Below are 19,704 nucleotides of genomic sequence, written 5' to 3'. Positions count from 1 at the left end.
TTTTACTTTCCCTTTCTGGGGGGGCCTGTGAAAGAATGAGCGTTACTCCTTATCCTTGCTGTTTTGACAATGATGGAATCTACCAGTGTTAACCTGTATATATTTGCGGTCTTTTGCGGAGGGTCTGTACTTTTTCCTTGACCCTTGGTGTGACTCCTTTTGTTGAGGCTGGCTCCTTAAAGGCCTATTTGCCCTGGTCCAGTATACTTGGTAGCATTGGGAGGTACTAGCTACCTTTTGTGGATGGCATCAAAATCTCTAGAAGGAAGCAGGAGTCTTTCTCCACCTCTAAGGAGACCCCCAAAAGTGTCTGCTGCTCTTCTGACCAAGCGGTTAAAAAAGGCAATGTCATCTGGTGGCAAAGCTTTCAAGGGATAGGTACAAACCTACTCTCTGGACTCTTTGTCTCAAGGTCTTTCCATTTTTCCTCAAAGGTCCCGGTTGCTTCTTCCTTTCCTGGGATGTCGATTTCTTTTACTTCCTCTTCATGTAGTTCGGGGGTAGCCGTTGCCTCAAGTGTATTTTCTTCCTCTTCAGCCTCCTAAGTCATGGAAGGTCTTGTAGGAAATCTGAATTCCTTTAGTGTCTCGTTGGCAGTCCTTTTTTTCTTTCACGGAGCGCCGCCACTTCTGCGTTAAACAGACTTACTGTTCTACCTCGTGGGCCCTTTCAACGTCTTTCATGGGGTATGTCCTCTTCCTTGGCGCAGTGGTTTCTGCCTCCAAAAGATCGGTGTTATCCTTCAGGGCTTTTCCCACGTTGGTATCCCTGGTAAAGAATCCATGGGATTCTTTTGGTCGCGGCTGACCCTCGGCCATCGCTTTTTTTCGACTCCTAGGCTGGCTTTTACGCCTTCTTTTATAGGCCCTTGGTATCCAAGGGGTGAGGGGTTTTTGTTACCTTATCTGGTCTCTTTTCCGTGTGCTTGGTAGCCTTTGTGGTGAGTCTTTTCTTGGCATCCCCCTCAAAGATTGACATCCAAGCCTCCTGGGGCTGACTTTGCAGCCGCAACCTGTTCATCTTAATCGCTTGAGAGGCCCAAGTCCTTCCACGATACCAGTTTCTGGCTGCTGTACATTGCTGTGTGATGTTCCTCTCTGCTTTTGTCGGGCCTCGAGTGTCTTTGATGCAAATACGGCACAGGCTTTATAGTCCTTGTGTCCCTTGGCAGGCATAGGTTACATACATCGTGCAGATTGCGTGGTGCGGACTTGTGGTGGCAATTTGGGCAAAACTGGAAAGGTTTTTTTTCCCATTACCCCTACCTTACCACATTTTAGGTCCAAGTGCATGGTGAGAAGTTCTGACAGAGTCCCCCGACTTGTTTAGTGGACAGAGGCCCCTTTCCTTCTCAGATATCTTCTCATTCGTTTTTGTTCCACCAATAAATCTAACATTTTCAGGAATCTTCTCCAAAAATGTATGGCCTTTCCCTTGCTTCAAGACCAAACAGTGGAAAAAAGAATCTGAAGATGGCTACCAAGCACAGGAACTTCCGGGACACCATCTGACGTCACACAAGGGAAGGACCCAGCACCAAATGGTGGCTGATAACGGCCACAACAAAAAAGTAGGAAACAGAATTCTGGACCCAACCACTAGATGGCAGAATAATGGACAGCATGAGAATCCAGAAAAGGATTAATGCTGCCTAGAGGGTTGCAGGGCCATCCTGAAAAGGGGAGGCACAGATAGTAGAAGTCCTGCACCTGCACAGGCTCAGCTGAAGCACCGGAGAAGTCCGGCCGCGGCTTCTTAGGAATCAACTGGTTTGCTTATATCAAGGATGTGTCTTGCATTAACAGCATTTTAACTCAACACGGGCCTGAAACAGGACTGTTTCATTAAAAAGAGGACCACTCTTTCACATGCTTATTTTGTTTTTTGCTAGTCTTATCACAATGATCTGATTAGAAGTTTTACCTGTTCAAAGGTAGTCAGCGTGGAAGTCTCCCTGCAGACTTCAGCTAAAAATAATGTATTTAGTTCCAGGAAGGCCTTTCAAATAATGAAAACTCCAGCGTTGCAGCCTGTGGTGTCCTGTCCCAACACGAGATACTCATCAAGAGGAACCAAAAGAAACCTCTTGTTGCACCATCTGCAAGATTTGAAGCCGGAGGGCCTCAAGACTTTACCTAGTCACTGTCAAAATGTTAGAATGTAGTTGGTGAGACAGTGAGTGAGCTCTATACTGATCAAGGCATGGAAAATAGAAACGGACGTCAGCGCGCCTGTACCATCATGACTGTGGCGCCACCGGGGAGCGCTGGTGAGTCACTCCTAGAATTTCTTTTTCCAGAACAGTCTGAAGCTTGGAATGAGCTATCATAAGCGGAAGAACCTATAGGAAGATGAATACACCAGAATGGAATCTTTTAAGCCCTGTACTGCTTGGCAAGCAGCATGTGCAACACCAGCAACACAGGATGTACCTTAGTGAGTGAAAAAAACTATGAATACCAGTACGGTGATCCCAGAATGGTGAATCTCAGTTTTGATAAATTAACATCAGATGTTAGTCATTAAAAATGACTTAAAAATAAATCTTATCTAACATGTCAGAAGCGCGGATTTAAAATTTCTTAAAATTTAAAAATAATTCGAAGGTATGTTAAGAGAAAAATATGAGGACCCTGGTAAAAAGGAAAGAAGCAATTAATGAGAGGTCAAAATGACAGGTGGGTGTGAAAAAAAAAGTGCATTGAGGAAAGAAACGGGTATGAAGAAAGTGGCTAGAAAGATTGGTGGGAGCACAGATCCCATCCAAACCCTGGTATGACATCTGAAGAGAAAGGAATTGGGATGAGGAGAGATAGAGAAGATAGGGGCAACAGAGAGGAAAATACTAGGGTAGAGGATTGTTCCCCTCATTTGGATGCTTTTCCAAAATAAAGACTAATGGTGGACCAAAATAAAAGTGTAAAGTGGGTACGGTAGTGGGGGATAGGGAGGGGGGAGAAAATACCACCTTACCTGCAACCGCTGCTCTCCAGCAATGGAATCTTTCATGGACTCACATGCTTGAATCATTCCACGAAGTGGGAGCCTCACTGTACAATTATGAATAAGTAAACAATGATCTACATAGCACAAACTGGAAGAAAAATGAGCCAAGAACCAAAGTGTAGCCAATCAGTCGACAAAACACTCAAGAACACTCTCCAGAGACACTTCAAACGCTCAGATTTTCCAGCACATACAAGTGGGGTAAGAGAACACCAGAGAATACGGGGTGTCTATGTGGAAGAGGGTGGGTCGAATGTGAATCTATGGAAGATATCAATTATGGAGAACTACAGTTATAGGTAAGTAACACATTTTCTTTTCCAGTATTGGATCTTTCAAAGATTCATATGGTTGAATCAGAATAGTTAGCAGTTAAAACACAGACAATACAATAGCACATGGTAGGAAGGCAGCTTACCTTATTGAAATAGATGGCGCTACACTGTTTGTCCTACAGCTGCATTGTTCTGTTCCGAAGATTCCAGGCAGTAGTGCTGCGTGAAAATGTGCCAGTTTCTCCACGTCGCCGCTCAACATATTTCTTCAATAGGCACACCAGCGTAGAGCGCATTGGTAGTCGGGATAGCCCTTGTATAATGTGCTCTTTATCATTCAATGGTTTGCCACATTTGCTGTGACTCAGTTGTATAGCAGTTGCTATCCACCGAGCTATAGCCTGCTTGGAAACTAGGAAACCATTTTGAAGGTTTCCATAAGCAACGAATGGCTGATCAGATATTCTAAACTGTTGAGTCCTGTGCACGTTAAGATTGAGACCTCTCAACGTTCAAGTTATGCAAGATCTTTTGGTCACACTATTGGGATTTGGGGAAAAAAACGTTCTTAAGATGATTGGCTCATTTAAATGAAAATCAGATGGAACATTTGGTATAAGCTTTGGATTGGTTCTTAGAACCATAGTTATGTCTGAACTGCATGAAAGGTTCTATAATTGGGAATGCTAGAATGTCACCAACTCTCCTTGCAGACGTGAGGGCTAATACAAGTACAGTTTTACATGTTAAGAATTTTAGATTTGCTTTGTGAATGGGCTTAAATGGAGCTTTATTCAGCTGCCCAAGTTCTAATGTGTTAAGGTGCCAAGATGGAGTTGGTTTGTTTACAGGAGGAAAATCTCTGAAAATGCCTTCAAGAAACTGCTTAATCACTCAGCTAGACCCTAGTGAAGGGGATTTATCCAAACCTTAAAAGCTTGAGATTGCTGACAAGTGCATTTCAATAGAAGTGAGTGCCTAGCCCGATTTTGCAAACAGTACCAGATATGGTAGGAGTTGCCCCAGTGGTGCTGAAATGGGATGACCTTTGCCTCTTGGCATCATAAACACAAACATTTCCATTTAAGCTTGTACATTTTATTGGTAGGATTAGCTGTGGCCCTTGCAAGGATCTCTGCAATCTTTAGGAATATTCAAGGATGCAAACTCACTGTGCTCAGGAGCCAGGCTGACGAGTGTAAGGATGTCTGGTTTGGATGAAGTACTTGGTTTTGTTTCATTGTCATACGGACTCCAATTGAACGTGGGTCTGCTCTGTGAACAAGAACTGCCTGCGCCATCTGGGGGCAATCAATTATTTTACAAGGTTCTTTCTTCAATTTTCTGAGGATCTTTGGGATCAAAGGGATTGGGAGAAACATGTACGCTATGATAAGACTATCAAAAACACATTTCCCCACAACCCCAGCTGTGGGTGCTGGGAGTGCGTAAAACCGGCATTTCTGTAATCCCTAGTCACAAACAGATCAAGGTTTGATTTGCCCCAATAATGGAAAATGCAGTCCAGAATTTAGTGGTTGGTCGAGACAGCTGGTATTTGTTCTGTTCAATGCGCCTGCTAGGACACTGGTTGTTTAGAAACTTGAATAGAACCGAATCCCGCTCTGGGTGACCAATACTTTTGCTATTGCACCTTTGCAGAGCATGGTCGGTATTAATTGCAGGACCAGAAGCAGATATGGGGCGGTGGTTTCTAGCTAAACTCCAAGGTGTTCCCTTAAGAGATTAGATCAATCACCCATCCGTCTGTTATTTGCGACTACTGATGTACATAATTTGAGATTTGTCCCACATTCATCCTCTGGGAAACATAGGGGCTAAACAGCACTAACTACCAAGTCATCGCTGCTTTCGGGCAGTGCACTTCCTTGAGAAGGCTACTTCCTTCTAGGTGCTTGTTGGGTGTAAGCCGCTGCTAAACTGGTATTGAAGATCAGATGTGTTGTTGCTGAAAGGGCTAGTACTGATAGATATCCTCCTCTGTAGGAAAATAGACCTCTTCCTCCCCGAAATGGTTGCGTCCTCATCTGCAAAGTACTGGAGTATCTAGCATTCTGTATCTGTCTTGATAGCATGTAATGTCTAGTTTACATGCTTACCAAAGTAGAGAAGGAGACAGAGGTAGAGGCTAGGTTTATCCTCCTGACAGTTAAGTAGTTGGACAACAATCAAGTATAGTGAAGAAAACCTGCCCTTAGGGAAATGCATAGGCTACAGCAAGAATTCGCTGTAATTTTAGTCTAGAAAAAAAAATTCTTCTAGAGACCCCTCACCCACCAGGGTTACCCCTAGGTGGCATGCTTCATCATTGGGATTAATCCGTGTTTCTGTAGATACTATATTATTGCATCATGGTCAAAGCCAGGGGTAGAGGAGGGGCTTGTAGTCACACTTTCGTCAAAGCCTCCTCTGGTTCAGTAACCTACTTCTCTCCCTTGAGATTGCATACTAGTATACCAAGAGAAGTAGGTTACTGAACCAGAGGAAGCTTTGACTCTTCGCGATGGCGTCGCCATGAATTCACAATGCGGTTTAGTAGCAGTCTTGAGATTTTTTTTTCTATTGATGGCAGGATGACTTTAAATGTACTTCCACCCCTAAAGGAGTGGCAGGCTCAGACTGAAGCTTTGACATTTTCTCCTATATAGACTTATGAGGGTGTTCTTCGATGTCTTCGGCTATCTTGATAACCCAGGAGGAGTCCTTTACCTTGTACTTAAAATGTGACAGTAGTTGCACTGCTTGTGTGGGTCCTCAGTGTAGCCTCTTCTTCCCACACGTTTCATATGGCCTGAAAAGCCCTTTTCTTTGTGGGTCTGACGTGGTTGATCAGCCAGATCTTGCTAGATGCAGGTTGTATGCTTTTTCTGAGAGAAAAGTTTCTTCAAAATATAGCTATCTGAATCAAACGAGATAGAGGTCAAGAAGACTCCCAAGACACAAAGTGCAGTAGAAAGTCGGAGGGACTGAAGCCTCTGTGCAGTGTTCTAGAGGATGTGGTCGCCTGACTGGCTGAACTTAGGGTCTTGGTAATTCATGTGAAGAATTATTGGAGTATGTTTCTGCAATTCTATGCTAAGTAAATCATTATTTACTGCTTTCTAATGGTATTGTGAGACACCCCTCCTTCCCCTCAACCCAGCTCGACAACAGGGAATGATTCAGGCATGTGAATCTATAAAAGGTCCAATACGGGAGAAAACTCATTTTGAGTAAACAATTTTCAACATGAAGAGCACTAACCACGCTAGAATCAACAGGGCGAATGACATACTGAAAAAATTGAATATTTCGGTTCTGAAACCATTCCTAATGGACTATTGCATAATGTATATTCAACAACTGAAACAATGTTGTTCTTCCCTGTAGCTCAATGCAGTCAGTAACAAAGAAAAACAGTATAGGCATTGACAGGTGAGAGTTTGGATGACAGCACCTTATCAGAAATGTGAAGGAGTACCCTGTCCACCTGACGGTATCCCGGTTGACTCATTCAGTGGTACCCACATTGGCTCAACCAATGGAAAAGCTTACTCAGATGCCCTGACAGAGTGCCAGCCATAGGAGGAAGAGCTGCTGGTCCTATTTAGGGCTGACGGGCAGATATGTGCTTTTTTTGGCCCATCTTTTAAAGAAATACCTGATTGTGATAAACAGAAAAATAAAAAATAGGCTCCACGCTCAGGATAAAACTCAGGGCATGTGGATCATTAGCTGTTTCTCAAAAACAAACTCATGCTTTGGGACAGGTTTTTGAAAAACAGTGGACAACTATCAAAACAGATTACCACTATTAAAGGTTACCGGGAACAGGAACAAAGTCTAATCATTAGGTATCTATGATCAAGTGTCATGAAAGCAGTTCCTCTGAAGGTACGGAAATCACAGTTGAGCTGGCGATGTTCTCAAATTATGGTGGTCCTCTGCCGGTCAGGGTGGCTGTCAAAATGTCCTCTGCCAACCTGATGGACAGAGGATATACCACAAGCCATAAATCACACTCTAAGTGCGAGTTTTTTACTTTAATATAAAGGCCATTTTAGAGTAAAGAAAGTTCACTCTGAATTCTAGAACAGAAGGTACAAGTTACAGGACAGAAGATTTACAGATACGTCATACAATTTGAAGGTAATTTGTACACATTTTTTCAGCTCCTTCCTGACTTTGAGCCGGTCCTGTTGTGACTGGAGAGCGAAGTCTGATGTGTTCAAGGCTTCTGTACTTTTGGCTAGTAATCTCTCGCCAGCAGAGGTTCTTTTGTTGTATCCTGTGGAAATCTTTCAGTGCACAGCAAATGCTTTTTTGCAAGTAAGAGCTGTGATTTTGTGCAAGGCCGACATTGCCAGCCTATAAACACACAGAAACACCAGAACTAGGTTAAAAAAAAAAACATAACACCCTAAACAACCAACTTACAAAGGGCGTTGTTGAAGGCTGCAAGACCAAAGCACTGCACGGTGGTGAGCAAGTTGTCACCCACTCAGACCAACATCTTTGCCTACATATGGCGCACTGCAAACCTTACTGTAAGACAACCCATATTTACTGTGCTTACTTATGTTCAGGGAGGGATTGAAAACATTTCAGAAAAACTACTATGCACAGTTCAACAAACAACGTAAGGGATGTGAATGGTCTAAGATCCATAGGGCAGGTAAGGCCACAATTTGCAAATTAAACCGATATCACATCTAAAACCTAATCTACAAGTCAGACATTTAGAACTGCTACAACAGTTAGGTTTATTCAATGGGTGCCAAGTATAGGGGTTTGAGGACACAGTTAATGGGCCATATTTAAAACCTCAGTAGTTCAGCTGACCTATTTTTCAGTCTATCTGCAAATAAAACAAAGTAGTAATAAAACTGCTTCAGCAGATTAGTCAAACGCTTGTTCTCATGACAGACTTTGTGGAAAGTTGAGAGAAATAACAAATTTGTTAAGAAACTTTTCACAAAACTTTCCAGAAAACAGGAACTGCCTGATCATAATTTAGTTTGGTGTACAAAGTGCACCAAAAAGCTACAATTCAGTGATAGTTCATGTTCTCTCACCACCATACCATCTTTATTTTCAAGGGCTCCTTCATCCAATAGGACCATAGATATTTTGCAGCTGATGTACATATTCTATGATTAATTAGTGCAGCTCTGATCAATGTACTGTAGTTGCTCGTTTTACATGGTTGCACAAAATCTAAACCTGCTCTGCAATATTTTCAGGGGGGAGACCACCAAACGTTCAAGTGAATGATGTAGTACTTTAACAGAACAGGACGGCAGCTTCAACATTGGGGTCCTACTGGCCACAAAGCAGCAGTGCTCACGAGGAGACCTATGTGAACACCAAGAGATACTGAAGGATTAAATGTACTACATTTACCTATCCCGACAGCCAAGGTCTGTGCAGGTAACAGCAGTGGGGCCAGGTAAGGGGGCATTTCGAGGGACAATGCAGAGGGAAAATTAAATAAATAATTAATTTCCCCTAGGCATCTTCCCTCAAAAATCCCCCCTTACCCGGCCCCACCGCTGTTACCTGCACGTATCGCGGCTGCATTCTAAACACCCTTTTAGATGGGTCAATATCTCTTGACGTTCGATATACAAACTAGAGCCCATTAGCTGCCTTAGTGCTCCAGTCAGAGGGCATACACCCATTTGCTTGCATACTAGTACAGATTACATTTCAATCTCAATAACCTACACTAAATGTGGGGTAACTTTTCATGGACAGGATATGTGGGTGCCATCACCAAGCCTTGCACAATCATGCACAACCAGGACTGACTCTGGACAACAAAAAAAGACAATACACACATGTGCAGACTGTTAAGACAGTTCTCCGACTATGAAGTAGAGGCAGTGTTGAAGTAACAGCTTGACTTGCAATAGAGCACCTATAATACAACCTATTTATTTGGAATTTAAAAAATGACAAGGTGTGTGTAATAAACTGGCTGTATTAAAATATAAATTGACTAAATCTCTCTAGGATGAAATTAAGAGCATACCATAACAAAGTTTATTTATGAGCAGAGGGGCCTAACTCGAACGTTACTAAAAATAAAATGGGCTTACCACTATTATAATTGGAAAATGATGGAGGGTATGCCAGAGTCTAACATGTTAGGCGGCACACAAATTTAGAGAAATCCGTATACAAAACAAAATTCGGGTTGGTGCCTTCCTGGTATATACACCCTACCACCTAGGGTGTAGTGGCCAAAAAAAATCACAAAAATACTGAAGCACACAAAATCCAAAAATAGTAAATGCAGTCAATGAAGAAATACAGCAAAGTGGAGTTGTGTTTCGTATGATTTATTCTTTTCACATTCCTTAGTTAAAAGATAATATCTATTACAGATAGGCAGTCAACATGTGTTTCGTCAGACTTTTTCAAGGCTAAAAAGTATGGCAAAAAGAAGTGATCCTAGTGAGCGCGTAGCAATTTAGTGCCTCTCTGCTATGTACCAAGGTGCTGGGCACCCGCAGTGTGCAGGCGAAGGAACAATTAGTGTGTAGAGCCTTTTGTTAAGCTGGAGTATTTGGGTAACACTTGACAGTATGCGGGCAAAATGGACTGGATAATAAAGATCTGGGCCTTGTTATGCCTGAAAGGAGTGGCGGAGTATGTTCCAACAACATACCCTGGAGACTCCACCACTCAGAGGGGAAGAATTGCTGATGTAAGCATTCTGTGTTCCTTAATATTTCGGCAGTGGAAATTTACTAGTCAATGCCGGTCTAGTTCATGAAAACGTTTTCTTCCATTGGGAAATGGCATACACAAAAACGTTTATAAGACAGTGAAATGGGTTTGCTATTCATTTTGAGTCTATGTGCATGCTGGCTACAAATGTCTTTTCCTCCTTGGGCATTACCTCTATCGCGAAGACTGGAGTAGTTTCATTTCAAATTATTTTGCAAGGAGTCCCTGATTGTATGGCCACTGGGAAGATAATGTCAGTTCCGTGGATCTTGTTCTACTCACCACAAGCACATACTGGACTGCTAGTTTCAGAATTTTTCTTTTTTTTTTATAAACTCTGACGCATTACCATAGTTGCAAGGGATTCCGGTCATCATTAAGAAATGACACTCAACAATTTTGAATTAAAGCTCAGTGTCTTTACACAACTTCACGTTTTAAAAGGCTTGAGTAGGGATGGTGGCAGGCTACAAGTTCTCAAGTATCTGGCTCGGAATTCTGTTTAGGTAATCTTTTACTGTGAAGGTGGTTTCTTAGAAACAAACTTTTGGCATAGAAAAGTTTGGCTTTGAAGAGAGAAGTGGACAGCATCAGCTTGTATGCATCAGGATGAAATGTTTAGTGAAGTAACAATACGAACTATTCGGCTGTTGGGGTTCTTACAAATCAGCTTGCTCAAGTGTTTGTAATGGATTTTTTTTTTTTTACTTTCGTGTCACCCAAACTCAAGGACCTCATAGGTAAACACAGTCTGTTTTAGTCCATTTAAAGATGTCAAATTAAAAAAAAAGCGTGATAATCAGGGAGAGAATTAATATAGAACCACAGGGCAGTGAATGAAATAAGAACAGATAGGGTCTACTAATTAGGCTTTGCAGCTTGAATTTTTCTGAATTTTCATGCTGAGCAATATTCCGCCCACTAGTGCTTGGGTCGGGTAGGTAAGCATTTAGTTACTTTATCCATAAGCAAGTTTAGAATACTGTTGTCCCTCGGAGTCTCCAATACAGTTCCAAATGTTTGAAAGTATGCGTAATCCCTGAAAGCAATAAAGCTGTGGATACATTTTCTGCACTTTGATACAACGTGTCCTCTTACCCTAGGGAGAGGGATTTCTACAGGATGTTAAACGATTTTGTGGGATTTGTGTAGTGAGGCAGTGTTAGTGTTTGCTACTGGGACAGATAGATTTCCTTCAAGGTACTTGATACTCCTATTGCTGGTTCTTCCATTTCATACTTGTTTAGAAATTGTTTGTTCTGGCAGGCAGAAAAAGGAGGTGGTTCACAAAAAGAATGCGGTCACTTGAAAAGGATGAAATCCCTGCGAGTGCAAGTCTGCACATGCACTCCAGCAGTACAGGTACAACCAACCTCTTCACTTAAGCCCCTCCAGGCGCCTCTAACAACAACAATGCAAGGTTTTAATAAATAGAGCATATATCCTATCAGTGTAAAGATGGGTGGATAGCGTGAGCAAGGAAAAAAGGACCAATTAAACTAGCATTAACTGAAAGTAACTTGAATCAGATTTCACACTCTTAAACGCTACAAAGGAAGGCTCCACGTCCTTAACTAGGCATAACAAACCGGTTACGCAGAAACCTCTGACCAAAGTCACATTTTTCCTAGGTGGATCTAAGGAGAAATGCTTGCAAACAAGCAGAGTGGCAAAACCAGATATCTAAAGTATTCATTTGTAGGTGCACACATGCTCCATTAAATGATGCGGGCACCTTTTTTTTAATGTACTGATCAGAAACCGTTTGCTAAATTAAAAAAGAATTAGAAGTATTGCAAACGCGGTTTTAAGTTGGGCATACTGGCAGCAATTTACAGCTTGGGCATCTGCATATATAGAAATACATTTTTTTTAAACTGCTGGTGGGGGTAGAGAGAATTAAAGGGGAGTGGGAGGAAGCAACAGTGAGGTGGGGGAAGGTAGAAGAGGACAGCAATACTGGAGATCGACTAAAGGGCAAGAAAGCAACCTGGGGAGAAGCAAACAAGAGGGAGTGCAATACGGAACGGGTGCGGGAGAAGCACATGTGAGGCACACGAGGGAGAGAGCTGCAAAGCACATGCACTCATGTAGTGTTTAAACTAAAAGCAAAAAGAGCCTGAGATGTAAGCAGTGGAATGACAAGTAAAGATGTGCTCCACAGGAGGGAAAACACTATAGGAGGAAGGAAATCCTGAACAAGCTAGCAAATAAAGAGCAAGCAAATGAGTGGTGAAGCCAACCAAAGTTAATCAGTCGGCTCCAAGCTGACAACAGATATTTTTTACATGCGTCTGTTTGGTAGGCAAGACCTAAAAATGTAGCGCGCCAGAACTATGCCTTCAAGGAGTGAAATTGGCTCTCCCTACTTTATCAGAAGACCCAGAACCCAAGAAAGGTGTTCCAAAAAAAGTAACATACAATTTCTATCCCAGAATCAATGGAAAAAATAGGTTCTCAAAAAACAACAAATTCAGGAGGGTTCAATTCCTAACTGAAAATGGGTACAGGAAGGGTATAGTGACCATACAGGAACTCCTGCAACTAGACTAGAAGCATCTTGTAAGGATTTTCCTCCATCCACAGGAGGTTTGGAAACACAGAAAAGCAGTGCCGGTGACCAAACCAGCCTATTCTCAGAAATGAGTCCAAAATCTCTCAACTGGCTGAAAAACATCTTGAACTTGTTCTGCCAGATGAACAGGGTAAAGAGGCAGAGGTTTGTTGTAGACCTTAGCCCCTGGGAACCAAGGAGTGATTAAGTAGAATCATGACCGCTTATTGAAACATCTCCTTGGTTTTTTCAGGCAAGACTATACCTTTTCTAGAGACTTTTGATCAAGATCACATCCTGGTGGAAGGAGGGTGATATGGAAAGGGCATGGGGGTTCTCCTACAGAGCAGAGACAAACTAGTGGGAAACTTCAATAATATGTTCAATCAATTTCAAAGATACAAAATTAATTTAGATGTGTGGCCAAGCTAGCTACATCTTAACACAGTCATGACTCACGAAGTAGAGACCTCAAACTACTCATCACTTAACCATGTCCACAACGTTTTACACCCTCTCACGGTTATAACTTGCAAAAATATTAAGGCAGCTTTGTATGGATTTCAACTGGAGCACAAATTGCACATGCTTACTATGTAATGCAGAGCTGAAGATGGCCCCATCATTTAAAATGTCAAAGCACATGCAAACTTATTTTAATTTAGGTAGTGTTCTAAAACTCCTATCAAAAAACCCCTCACTGCTCTTAACGATGGTATAAAAAGTTCTATAACTATTCAACATCAGAGATAGGACATGGAGTAACTTGGACACAGAAATCATACTAAAATGTTTGCTTAGCTGAAACATGGCCCCAGTGGCTGAACTTGCGAGCAAAAGTTGTATCTGCGGGAACATGCTTACAGTCCCAAGTGCTTGCAAAAGGCATACGAGACGAAGTAGCTGCCAGACACATCAGCAATCTATATATGCTCAATGCTATAGTAGTAGGAGTGTGGAATCTTGAACAAGACGTACAGCTGTCATTACCTGGTCCTCTAACATTCATTCATGAGACTAGCCAACTAGTAATAGCTCTTTGCTGTGGTTCACGAAGCCCACCACAGGCAGTAAGAGTACAAGATTCCAAACAGTCAATCTTTACAAATAATACCTTAAAACTCTGGAAACCCTCTAGATTATATAGTTTCTTTAACTGAGAAAGCAGGAGGCCTTGGATAAGTACCTGCGAAGCTATTATCTTGGGAGAGGCTGAATTCTGCTGCAAGCAATTAAGCACATGGAAAGCTTCCAGCACCACGTGATTAATGGATGCAATAGCCACAAACCAAAAGACTTAATGAAAGGTCAAGGTCACAAGATCTCTCGTGCACCTTGCTTGTCGTATTATGTATTTAAACATGATATGCCTGCCTGGTTGTCAGAAAATCTGAAGTGCACCCCTCAAATGTTATCGACCAAGCAATGACCCTGCCAAGGTGTCTATAATATTGGGCTTCTTCAAAGCCTCAACTGTTCTTTCTGTGCAACGACATTTGCGACCCAGACATTCACTGGACTAACATGGAGAATTAAGTGCACTTTTTCAAAATGAGGCCTATTTGTTTGGGGTAGACTTGGATGTTTTCAATGCATGCAGTCTTAAGCATGTGTCAAGAACACCAAAAGGTGCAAGTCATTTGGACACATTTGAATAAGTTTGGCTTATATTTTGACAATCAATATTCATGGTCGGGAGGGAGTTTTCTCTATCAATACGAGTGGATTCAGAATAATTAACAGCTGAGTGACTTTTTAGAGTTTTCTACAAATCTCAAGACGTCTCTCGCTTGTTCCTCGTATTTCTAAACAATTTGACGAGCGAGCACATTTTGTTGGTCCCATGTCTGAGATTTCAGCTTCTGAGTCGGTGGCTGCACCGTGTTGAGCATCTTCAGACTTCGGACTGCTAGCCAGTTCTGTGTAGGTGCCGTCTTGGAAACTTCCTACGGTACTTTAATGTGGGTTCATATCCACATTGAGTAAACTGTGTGCCACATCAACATCACTATGTCACCCCCCCTCCTCAGACTACATAAATTACCTTCTGTGGAGATTACACTGGTGATATTTTAAGCAACTTTATATGTAGCCACTGATTAACAGTTGAAACGGCCCTCTCTCCATCTCTTGCCACCCTCATTTGATGCTGAAATTCTGGTACTGAACAAGTGAAATGTACATTTCTGTGGACTAGACACAAGTACTCTAATGGGATCCGGTAAAAACAATACATCAACATGGGACACTGCAGATATTGAACTATGTGTTCCTGATCCCTTCCTATGTTCGACTCTTAAACTAGATATTTTCCAAGCACAACCAAAATATGATAGGATAACAGCATGTCACCCTACACTATGTTCACATTGTTAGAGGATGGTGAGTGGAGCCTGGCAATATATATGCCTCCTGTGCATTCCTCGATCTCAGCAACACTGGGGCAGCAGAAAATCAAAAAGTAAAACTAAAAATTGGAAGTGGTCAGTGTAAGGATCACATCTGAAACTCAAATGAAACTCGAGCAGGGTCAGGTACGTTAGGTCAGTTAAGACCAACACTGCTGGTGTAGATTCAGTAACTGGTTTAATTCATCTCAGGAAGGAAGTCTGGATCAATATAGGGCAATATTCTTCTGTTGTAGAGCATTGTATAAAAGTTAACTATTGCAGTAGGGAGCAGAACCTGTGTCAACAAAATATTCACAGGGATACAGTGCGGTATCATGTAAGAGTGGTCGCATTAATGTACAAATTATTTGCAAATTAAGTGCTTTTTATTGGAACAAAGGCAAATAAAGCAATAAATATTAACCCAATGTCAACCCCCCCCCCCCCAACCTGGTCATTTTACATATGTAAAACACAAACTTAGATTAGCAAAAATACCAGTATAGACTTCCAACCTACCTGATGATGTATCCCATGGCAGTGACAATTCGGCAGGTTTCCTCCTAGTGTGCAACTTTCCTTTTCGATACACTTCACTAACATTTTTAGAAAAGAAACTCAGAAAAACCATATATGGGAGCAGTTGTTGGCCTAAATGATAGGTGCCAAACGTCATTCTGACGTTATAAAATGGAAAGAAATACCAACTATATATGACTGTGGTACAATGGCAACCTCAAAATGGATCTTGAGCAACCAACTAAATGGCTTCTTTTTCAAGTCACTAAAACGTTTGGAATGCAAGTGAAAAAATAACACTTCCACCACTAGGTTTGTCAGCCAAGGTGCCAAAAACTATTTTAAAAAAGCCCCAAATTACATATTTTACTCCGTCCATTATTAAACAGTGAAAGTTAAGACTTGCACTTATAGACAAATGCTGGCCGTTCTGAAAGGTGAACAGTGCTTTGCTACAAGACTGGAGGTTGGGTAGTGTCTAGATTCTCGCTGTGCTGCATGCTAAGAAGCCATTCTAACAATGTCGTTAAGACATCTATTAATATAAGAGTAGATTGAATATACAGATTTGTAAAAGTATCTGCAAGGTTGTTCTATTTAGGTTTACAGAAGCATAATATGAGCTACAAAGAAGCTCAATGACACCTTTTATAAGCCTCCTACATTAAAGAGGTGTGCAGACAAACGGTTTAGCTAAGAATTCTCCTGAGGTAAAGTCAGCTGAAGAAAGGCACTGAAAGCAACTGACCCAGATCAAATGACGGCTGTTTATACTGTGGGTGTTTTAGAAGCTCTGCAGAGTGTGAAACAGATTCTACATTTAACAAACTTTAGATACGTACCTGAAACAAGATAGGAGTTCTGATTGAATGCTTTTTGGAAGAAAACATTGCAATCCATTGGAAAATAAAGTATACCATCATACATATAAGGTAAAGGAAAGCCCATCAATGTGATTAATGACGCTTTCATGGCGAGTGCTTTGAAAGATATGCCTTCTTTCCTACATAACTTGTAAGGCATCGTTCCTTTCTGGGGTGTCTGCATACAAATGCCTGATGCCTGCTCATCTCCTTTCATGTAGAAAGTGTAGTGTAGTGTCCATGTGCATACGAACTATCCTGCAGGAATGCTTTTGCCTGGGTCTGCATAGAAAGGTATACGCATACACGTGGAAATGCTCTCCTTGGAATGCTGACCCACCAATGGTGTACAAGTCTTCCTGCAAGTATACCTTTTCCTGCCGCACGGACAGTAAGGTAACTCACTTAGCAAAATACACCTACAATGAAACCTGAACCGCCAGCAGGTAGAATCCTAGGAGACCCACATTTTTATCAAAGAGTGATAGCTTAATACCATTACTTGCGATATCACCCATTATTGAAAGGTCAGGCATTTCCTCTTGTACTGCTCAAGAGGTGAATCAATCTATATAGTATCATGCACCTGTATCTCCTAAAGTGCAGATACCTGTATGCAAAAGCATCAATTCCTCAGACTATGGAAGTCCCTCCCAAACCCATACTTGTGCACATCTGTCAGTCAGTGGTAGACTCCTTTACTCGTTCGTGTGCTCCAATACCCATGCAAAACAGACCAATGCAGACACCCCAGGTTGCTTGCAGAGATGATGTAAACCCCTTCCTAAGTGTTTGCTTACGAAGAAACACATTAATTCCCAAGTGTTTATGCCCATCTCACGTGGGTAAAAGTTACATGTGTAGCCCGTTTATCAATTGTCAACACGCTCTATGCCTTTTACCTTGCACACAAGTACCTTTGTTGTAAGGAAAGAAATTGGAGCAATTTAGAGGCTAGACAAGTGGGAGAGAAACAACTTCCTACCAATGCTCTTCGTCCTGGACAGCTAGATGTGTTGGAGTTTAAATAATTATCTCTAAAGGAGTAAGGTGGGCAAATCCCTAAGCAATACATACATTTGTTAAATACTGAAGATGTAATAGCAGCAGGTGCAGCAGGAGACGCAGCAGGAGGAAGTGCAGCTGCAGCCTTTTCGAGCTTAACTGCATTGTAATTGTGGTCGCTCTCCCAGGATGGAGCGCCGGTCTCACCCACTGGTTCACTCAGAACTCTGGTCGGAATTATATCCATCTTCGACACCATAACTAGCATTTTCTTCATTTTTATCACCCTTTTTTCAGGAGCAGGTCGCTTCTGGCCAGACTGAGAAGTAGTTGTCGCCTGCAGCATGAAAAGGCACAAGCAAGATCTTTGTTATGGCCTTTAAGATATGCTGAAAGTCTATAAGAAAGCATTAATGTGCTTTAAATTCATTTACCAGTTTAACTTTAACCACTGTATTTGAAATAAACTTCATGACAAACCAATATGGTGAACGTTATACGGTTTCTTTTTTTAATGGAAAGCTAAAAAAGAAAAGTGATTATCTTACGTTTTTCTACTCTTGTTCGGAACATTGTGCAAATGTGTCTGCAGTAAATTTAAATGTGGTTTCCGGTTTAAGGCAGGATATTGGGCATCTTACCGGAGGTGGAAGTTTTGGTGGAGTGACCTTCTCGGGCTTGGTTAGTGCTTTTTCTTTCGGCTTCGATTCCTTGCCTGTGCGAAGGGATTTCATTGTGGCAGCAGCATGCTTAAGAATGCAGTCATGGCTGCAGTAGACTGAGTCCGGTTGTGCAAGGTTGGAGCACCCAGGACCGATGCATTTTGGGACCACTGGAGCCTCAATAACCTAAAAACATTTTAACAAGAGCACTGAATACATGTACAAATAATTCCACATGATCTGTCATATATGGGTTCCACTGACGCACACAAAATGGTATTCAATACAATGTGTTTAGCAAGGGATATATGAATGAGGAAAACAAAGCAAATGGTTTATAAATGTCAGCAGCAGGCATGCATGCAATCAATAGTGTTTAAGAGAATTACTACAAAATTCATTGACTGTTTCCCCTTAAAGACTTTAGACCTTTGTAAGCTTTTCCAAAGGCCACTGACTTCCACCCTTAAAGGCAATATTCATTTAGGTGTAGGTATTCCCGACTTTTTCAGAATTGAAATTTGCATGACCCCCCCCCCCCCCCAACACACACACTGCTTCCAAACTACCTTACACAATTTAATAAGGATCACTGATCAGTGAGAATCCTTTTTTGAGCACAATTAGGCAAATCAATCTGCTAAAGCAAAACAAAAAAATACTATACAATACGCATTATGATCAACAGTCAGCAGAACCATTGTTTTTAGAGCCATACAGGTTCCCTTCTAAAGCATTAAAATGAAAGTTAAGATCCACTCATGGATTTCATGCGAAAAGTGTGCTTGTCTGGAGGATAGACAATGGTTTAAAACGCCCAAAAAACGAATATACTCACAGGATTAAAGATCATACATTTTTTCTTCCTGCTGGGATTAACAGCTTTTTCAATCCGTCCTTTGATTGCCTGGTCATCAGATTTCTCCTCTGCAGTTCCAGAAGTGCTTAGCGCTGTGCCGGCAAAGCCTGGGTATTCTGGTTTTGTGATGCTTAGAGTGCCATCTGAAGAACATTCTTCCTTCACTTTCAGAAGTACGCAATTTGGGCAGACGTAATCCTCTTCGTTCTTCTCCAAAAGTTGCCATCGAGCCTCAGAAATGCCAACACAATCACCGTGAAACCACTTTTCGCACCGGTCACAGCAAATCATGAATCTGAAACAAAAAACATGAACTGTTTAAATGCTACAAACGTGAAGACATTTAAAAGAGACAAAATAAAACAAGGCAAGATATGAGTTCAATTGTGGAAAACTGCTAATTCTGCAAAAATGAAGAAAAAAGGTGACATTAAAAGCCAACAAATTGAAAGACGGAAAGTTAGATTCTAGTTCTCAGTCATGGGAATCTTCAATCCTTAACGAAGAACCGTGGTCCAATGTGAAGGATTAAACCACAATGTATCAGAGGTCTTGCACGATAGGAAGTTATATATTTTTTGTTTTTCTACACTAAACTTTTAACGCATAGTCAGCAGAAACTAAACTTAAATACATATTTAAAAAAAGTATAAATATGGTGGATAGCTGTATGGAGAACCAACTGCACAGCATCTGTAAGCCTCCGGCAGATTCTCCCATCTAGAAGGTGCACATCTGGGACTTTATTCAGTTCAAGAGGTTCATAAAGCACAAGCACCCTAAATAAGCCATTCAATATGGGGGGGGGGGTGTTCTCTTTACCCTTAATCAATCAC

General features: G+C 41.6%; 1 protein-coding gene across 7 annotated transcripts in view; it reads right to left on the bottom strand.

Annotated features, from left to right (window-relative positions):
- Positions 1–19,704, bottom strand: part of DIDO1 (death inducer-obliterator 1) — a 337,891-nt gene that overhangs the window by 175,048 nt on the left and 143,139 nt on the right. For all 7 annotated transcript variants that reach the window (XM_078651622.1, XM_078651619.1, XM_078651623.1 and 4 more), the window contains 3 exons: positions 18,848–19,163; positions 17,989–18,195; positions 17,420–17,684 (listed from right to left, as the gene is read on the bottom strand). In XM_078651622.1, coding sequence (XP_078507748.1) covers positions 17,420–17,684; positions 17,989–18,195; positions 18,848–19,163 — 788 coding nt within the window. The remainder of the gene's footprint in view (positions 1–17,419; positions 17,685–17,988; positions 18,196–18,847; positions 19,164–19,704) is intronic.

This window comes from Lissotriton helveticus, chromosome 7 (assembly GCF_964261635.1).
Source record: "Lissotriton helveticus chromosome 7, aLisHel1.1, whole genome shotgun sequence".
NCBI classification, from domain to species: domain Eukaryota; kingdom Metazoa; phylum Chordata; class Amphibia; order Caudata; family Salamandridae; genus Lissotriton; species Lissotriton helveticus.
Note: the sequence above shows the minus strand (reverse complement) of the source record. Positions and strands in the feature narration are given on the sequence as shown.